A 7,997-nucleotide genomic window follows, 5' to 3' on the forward strand; every position below is an offset into this window, starting at 1 on the left:
AAACACTTTTTCACACAGGGCCATGTAGTTTTGGATTTTGTTTTCCCTTAATAATAAAAACCTTAATTTAAAAACTGCATGTTGTGTTCACTTGTGTTATCTTTTACTAATATTTAAATTAGTTTGATGATCTGAAACATTAAAGTGTGACAAACATGCAAAAAAATAAGAAATCAGGAAGGGGGCCAACACTTTTTCACGCCACTGTATATATATATATATATATTTATATATATATATAAAAAAATCCAAAACTGCAATAATTTTCTCCAAAAGTAGTGGAGACAAAAAATATTATTTATTAACTGTATATTATATATACAGTTAATGATATCAGAGTTATATTAATAATTTAATTATAAAAGAATATAAATATAAAAATAAATTGGCCAATGAAGAGATTAGAATTAACAATCAAACTAGCACTGCGCCCGTGAGTTTTGCACCACTGACAGCACCTCAGAAAATGTAAAAATGTAACTATTCTTCCAGTTTAACTGCAAATACTCCTGACTATTATTGTAATATCTACCACTAAAATGAGGCTACTACAAGAGAGGGCCACACTGAATCAGATACTGAATAATTTAAACCAAATCCAGGACGTCTTAATGATCCTATTAGCTTCATACAGCGTGTAGTGTCGGGCTAGATCTTTCAGACTGTCTGGAGATCTTCAAGGTCAGATGAACCTCTACATAGGTGGCATCTCAGATCGATAAAAACAACATCAGCAATAGCATGAAAAATAGCACAGATGCTTCATCCTCGTCAAGGACTTTCTCACCAAACACACATGAGATGCAGGAATGTACCAGTGATGCTCATGAATGTGGACTGACTACTAAACTAATAGCCTATTCTCTTTGCAATTTTTTTGTTTATGCATGCATGCATGCATGCATACAGACACTCGCACACAAATACATGCACGTCAGAATAAAGAGCTCAGAGTGGGTTTCAGCCAATTCATGCTTGTTTTATGGACACAGGAGGTGATAGAGCAGCATTATTGGACAATGCATGCATGGCGAGAGCAGTCATTGTGGTTTTACTAATATCATTGCATTCAGCACTCCCTCAGCACACACCAATCATGGCACAAAGGGGATGCAGTTGTCATGGAAACGTTGTGGTGACTTGAACCGGAGACGAGAGCTCCAAGGCTGTATTGTCTCTAGGAGACTACAGGTGCGCATCTCTACATCTATGGATGGGAACACCAAAGATGGACATTCTACAGTACACCTTCCTGGACACTGTCTTCGATTTGTGACTTCAATGGATTTCACATGGCAAAAACACCAATGTTTGGTAGTGAACTCATCAGAACAGATGCCTCAAGCTCTATTCCACAATCTAGTGAGCTGCCTTGCACCTTCTAAACAAGTAACCTAATTAAAATGTTCCTCGTAAGTGCAACTACAAATGCCGCACAGATAGTACTCTGTGTGTTATGTGCATGTGATAGTTGATAAACGTACTCAAATACATTAAACTAGGTAAAGTAATACCGGAAATCAATTATGTTTAGCTATTTTATCAATTCATTTCAATATTGAATGAAATGTTTAAGATAAAGCTGATTTTTACTGAGCAATGCAGTGAAAAAGAAGGCATTTTATAATTATATCATCAAATTATTATTATTAACAAGCTTTGCATCAAAAGCTATATTTACTTAGTTAAAAATTCTTAACGGACAATTGTTTTGATTTATTACTAATTTGGTATTATTTTTATATAAGTATATATAATTAATTTAACAAAAATACACCCATATATTTGATATTCAGTTGGTAAACTCATTAATAAAAAAGAAAAAGGGCACATTTTGCCTCGTTAAACATTCAAAGACTTTATCATGTATAGAACTTCTTTGAAAATGTATATTTATGCTTGTAAAAGTTAGCAAGGAATTATTTCAATAAAATATTTATAAATAATATGAAAAGTGCCTATTTTCAAAGTAAAACACAAATGCAGAAGTTCAGGGATAAAGTTCTTTTTTTACAACACTGGAAAAGTCCATATAAAACTTTGCAATAAACAACTCCAAAACTGTTTCTTCAAAATTATGAAAAAAAGAATGCATTTGGGTGAAATGCTGCTGTTATTAAACTTGTAGGCAATAACACTGTTAAATGCACTATAACTTACAACTTACTATGAATAGTTTTAAAGGAAACTTTAAAAAATCTGAATTATTTTCATTCTATATCACTTAATTTATTATTCTAAAAACTTGCAAAATTGACAAAAAAAAAATTTAGACCAAGAAACATTTTAGAAATGGATTGCAATTCCCAAAATTGGATCGGATTGGATAGTGAAGATTCCCGGCCCTACTTGTAGTAATACGTTACAATGCACCCTAGCAGCTCACTAGTTTTTAGAGCAAAGCTTCCTATCATGCTATTTTTCAGAGAAATGTAGGACATGTAGGCAGGTATTCATTTCACTGAACTCTGAGACCTGTCAGGTGTACAAGAACTACAACATTTGTAGTACAACTTAATGGTGCAATTCAAATAGCTGCAATGCATATTGCTAAAATCAATTATTTTAAGAACAAGGTGCCCTTAGTAAAAAGCCAAAACACACCAAAACTAGACCTATACTAGTATTTCAGTATTTAGTGGGTCACTTAGTATCTATTTCAGTCATGTCATGTTAAATATTCCCATCCACAGTTCCATCTCACTGCTCCAAAATCCCGCTCCACATCAAACATGTTCTGATGCATCGCATTGCGCTTTCCCTTTCAGTGTGCATAGACAAATTCCTTGTCATAATAATAAAGTCAGACTGTTTTGTTGCATTTCTCTACATCCATCAAATCACTTAATTGTTTAATACTTAGCAGAATCTCAGAGGAAAAAATAGCTAACCACATCACAGAAAACATCAAGAGGCTAATGACTACAGCTGATTAATCCCGCCTGACTTGTATTTAATAGACTTCCTGTATGTCACACAGCGCAGTGTGCCAAAAATGCATTTCGCCTAATTAAATATCCAAAGGCTTCATCAAATATAATAGACCATCAGAAGTGCCATTATGTGAAGACAACCGTGCCCACTTAAGGCTGACAGACATGGCAAGACATTGTAACCATCGTCATACTACATCCATTCCTTTCATCCATCACTATAAGGAATAAGACACCAAACTGGCCTCTCTGTCAGATTTGTCACTGCAGTACTGATGAACAAATGAACACAAGCAGATTCTCTTTCCTCACACAAAGAAGGATTCAAATCTCAAAGTTTACACAAGATGCACTGATTATGAACGCAATATATATGACAGCTTGAGCTTAGGCAATGAAAATATATGCTTGCACTGGACATACAAAAAACTTAAAGTGTGCAATAGACAAATAAAACCCAATGTTCAGTGCATTTAATGATATAATAATAAAGCACAGTTTCAGCAATGGCATATGGAGTTTCTTAGTCCTTATGAAATTCAAAAATAGTCAATATAGTCTATATGAAATATTGTATGAATATATTATAAATCTGTATTACATATTATATATACATATTATCAGATCATATCATTATATAATATAATGATCAAAATAGCTTATGAAAATAAATAATATATTATATATATATATATATATATATATATATATATATATTCAGTATACTCTACATGAAATATTACATGAATATATTAGAATATGAATATAATCTGTCATCTGCATAGACTATATAAATAAGCACTAAGTATTCTATTAAAAAATGATTTATTATACAAAACAATACCATTTCAAGTCATAAAAAGTAATGCAGTCTTGCAAATATATATATAAACAAAAGATCAAGGGAATTTATATATTTATATGAATTTACATGCCCAGGAGATTATAAGCTTTAATATGGATTTGTAATATATGAAATATTAAACTTTTTCACAATGATGAATATGAGTTGATATGAAATAATAATAATACATTTAGACTATGAACTATATTATATTATGCACCAGGCATTATAAAAGCATTAAACTTTAGTGCATTACTGAACCGCTAGTTTACAGATTTTAAAAATGACTGATGCCAGATCTGATTATAGGTTTATATGTATTTTTTTTTTATATAATTAATACATGCATATGAAATATATTTTGTACATACCACATTATAAAATATCGTCATTTAGTCTCATTTGATGGTTACACTATCAGAGGGTGGTGTGTTGAATATTTAGGAATATCCCAGCCTCACATTCCCAGCTGCTGGATGAGTTTATTCTTCACAGGTGTCAAAGCGTCATTAATCTCTCACCTTTCCCGGATGCCTCAGATGCGCTCGGCGTCTCCTCATCGCCCTCGAACAGCTGGTTCACTTCGCCCTGGATGTCACCGGCGGTCACCGTGAACCTCTGGCTCATGCTGTCGCCGGTGGCCTGAAGCGGACTGACGGGGAACGACTGAGCGCGGCTTCGCTCTCTTCACCGGAATCCGCCGGTGATGCAGATGTGCGCCGGTCCGCGGTGATCAGCCCGGTCTCTGGTAGAGGAGTACGAGGACTAGTGTTAATACAAGAGCATAAACGTGTGTAACGTGTCCGACAGAGACGTGCGTTTTATTGTTCTTTGATAACAGACATTCAGACATTGAATGAGTCGCGAGCGGATCATCAACCGGTGTCTGAGACTCACTGCACATCCGGGTCCTAAAGCCCGCGGCCGCTCGATCGATCACAAACATTGATCAAGCCGCTTAATGATCACACACACACTGCGTGCTTATTCATACATCTTGTGCCGTACATACAACCATTTATACTTTTTCCCCAACATATCAGTTGAACATATTTAACATTTATTTGATGCCTTTTTTTCTTCAGTTTTGGATTCACCTTAACATAAAAAAAAACGAAATGTTGAACCTTTTTTTTTTTTTTTTTTTTACTATATTTTCCAAATCATACTTACACACACAGTGCCGTGAAAAGGTTTTTGCCCCCTTCCTGTTTTTTTTAATTTTGCATATTTCTCACACTTAAAAGATTCAGATCAAACAAATATTAATATTAGACAAAGATAATGCAAGTAAATACAAAATGCAGTTTTGAAAAATTTTTAAGGGAAAAAAGCGGTCCAAACCTACCTGGCCCTATGTGAAAAATTAATTGCCCCCTAAATCTAATAACTGGTTGTGCCGCCCTTTGCAGCAACAACTGCAATCAAGCATTTGCGATAACTGGCAATGAGTCTTTCACATCGCTGTGGAGGAATTTTGGCCCACTCTTCTTTGCAGAATTGTTTTAATTCAGCCACATTGGAGGGTTTTCGAGCATGAATGGACTGTTTAAGGTCATGATTTAAGTCTGGACTTAGACTTGGCCTCTCCAAAACCTTAATCTTGTTTTTCTTGAGCCATTCAGAGGTGGACTTGCAGGTGTGTTTGGGATCATTGTCCTGCTGCAGAACCCAAGTGCGCTTGATAAAATTGCGTTATTAATCTTTTAATTATTTTGGCAAAGTGTTATTTTCACAAGACAAGATTAACCTTAAAACGCTCACAATGTACAATAACAACGCTTTCAAATATGAGAACACAAAACAAGAAACGTAACAATTCTAAACCGTTTCAAATTTATGTGAATATATTATATAGTAGGATACATTTTATTTTCTTATTTAATTTTATGTATTTATTTTTACACATATGTTCACTTCATATTTTGTTGCTCATTTTTTTCACATTCTGAACTGTACAACAATGCTTCATATTTCTCTTGTTCTTTTTGTGCTGTATTTGACTGTAATTGAACTAAATGCAAACACACACACACACACACACACACGTGTGTACACATTATTTGCTGCAAAATTGGACTTTACCCTAACAAGTATTACTATAAGTAATAATCTACTATTACCAAAAAGTATGGTACATGGTACTATATTACCTTATTTTAAGCCAGTAATCCCGTTTGTTTGACATGATAGAGCCATAACATTCCTTGAGAACCATATAAATATCATGGTACATGAATATGAAAATCATAACCATAATCAAAGTACCAAGGCATTCCCATACATATTCATTATGTTTCGTCCATAGTATTTGCATGGTACTCCAACATACTTCAGAGAATACCATATGTCCAAAAACATAGATAGCAAGGCACTTTTTGTAAGTTTAAGATTTATATCTATATTTTTAAGGTTTATTAAGGTAAATGTAAACCCGGAGGTATTTTTATTTATTTTTTCATTTAAAAAAAAAAGGAAAACAGATTTTATACCCAATTTTTATACCACTTCTTTAATTGAAAATAAAGTAGGCGAAATGTATCTTGATTTAGGGATGTTCAAATATTTGTATGGGAAAACCAATAAAAAGGTAGATAATAATTTTTAGCAATGCATGCAACATTTAATGCCATGACTTTATGAATCTGATTTAAGACCTTTTTAAAGACTTAAATTGTGGAAGGATGAATGTAGACTTTTTAAGTATTTAACCCTATATTTTTTCATCTGAGTTCCACTGAGGCACATGAAACAAGCCATTTGTATTGTAACCACATGTTCTGTTCATCCTATAAAACCTAGAGTTTTCATTATATGACGCTAACATATTAAAATAATTAAGGGAAAATAAGAAGCTACTTTCAAAATTACTATTAATATTATATTTGTATACATACAGCACATTAAAAAGGCAGTGAAGTGAAACTCAGCAGTAACAGCTCGGTAACGCTAGGTGGCGATAAAAGCAGAACAGCACGAAAGACCCTCCTCAAATAAATAGAATATAAAGTATAATTGTTATTTTTATTATTAATAATTGTTTTTTTATGTAAAGTTCTGTTAGTCACTCTGGTCCACACTCCAGTATAGTAGGTGGTGGTAATGCACCTTAACGTTGGATGCCACCCGCCATAAAACACGAAGAAGAAGAAGAAGACCCTCCTCAAAAGAACAGATGAGTGAAAGCTGAAAGTTCTTCACTCATATTCAAACACGTGTTTGTCTATGTTTAGGACATTTCTATACATGTTTAGGAAACTGTAAACTCCAGATGAAATGAGTAAAATGTCCGGTCTGATCCGAGCATGTCCTTGTGAACTTTGAACTGATGAAAACCGCTGATAATGTGTTTTTAACACACCTCGTGTGATCGACAGTGCAGGATCTGTCAGACGCAAACCGACCACTTATTAGAAATAAACAATAACAATAACCAAATTAAACAGTAAGTAGCTAACATTTTTATCTATCTATCTATGTAGACTTGCACTTACACCTGCAAACATTTTAAATGTATTTATCCATTGAAGACAGTTCCACCCAAAAGTGAAGTTGCTGTTATTATTTAACTTACTCGCCAATCTAATAACTGGTTGTGCCGCCCTTTGCAGCAACAACTGCAATCAAGCATTTGCGATAACTGGCAATGAGTCTTTCACATCGCTGTGGAGGAATTTTGGCCCACTCTTCTTTGCAGAATTGTTTTAATTCAGCCACATTGGAGGGTTTTCGAGCATGAATGGACTGTTTAAGGTCATGATTTAAGTCTGGACTTAGACTTGGCCTCTCCAAAACCTTAATCTTGTTTTTCTTGAGCCATTCAGAGGTGGACTTGCAGGTGTGTTTGGGATCATTGTCCTGCTGCATAACCCAAGTGTGCTTGAGCTTGAGGTCACAAACTGATGGCCGGACATTCTCCTTCAGGATTTTCTGATAGAGTGCATGGTTCCATCAATTATGGCAAGTCGTCGTGGTCCTGAAGCTGCAAAGCATCACACTACCACCACCATGTTTGACTGTTGCTATGATGAAATGCTGTGTTGGTTTTATGCCAGATATAACGGGACATCTATCGCTGTGTAATATTAAAATTGGTTTGATCTGAGTCTTTTAAGCGTGACAAATATGCAAAAAATAAATAAAAAAACAGGAAGGGGGCAAAAACCTTTTCACAGCACTGTATATATATATATATATATATATATATATATATATATATA

General features: G+C 34.2%; 1 protein-coding gene across 1 annotated transcript in view; it reads right to left on the reverse strand.

The window, feature by feature from the left end:
- Window positions 1-4,612, reverse strand: part of LOC107560501 (solute carrier family 12 member 5-like) — a 151,270-nt gene extending 146,658 nt beyond the window's left edge. Inside the window, exon 1 of the mRNA XM_016244702.1 lies at window positions 4,299-4,612. Within this exon, the coding sequence (XP_016100188.1) occupies window positions 4,299-4,404 (106 nt within the window). The 5' untranslated portion in view covers window positions 4,405-4,612. The remainder of the gene's footprint in view (window positions 1-4,298) is intronic.
- Window positions 4,613-7,997: the final 3,385 nt, after the last annotated feature.

Source organism: Sinocyclocheilus grahami, unplaced genomic scaffold (assembly GCF_001515645.1).
Source record: "Sinocyclocheilus grahami isolate Dianchi unplaced genomic scaffold, SAMN03320097.WGS_v1.1 scaffold731.1, whole genome shotgun sequence".
Lineage (NCBI taxonomy): Eukaryota > Metazoa > Chordata > Actinopteri > Cypriniformes > Cyprinidae > Sinocyclocheilus > Sinocyclocheilus grahami.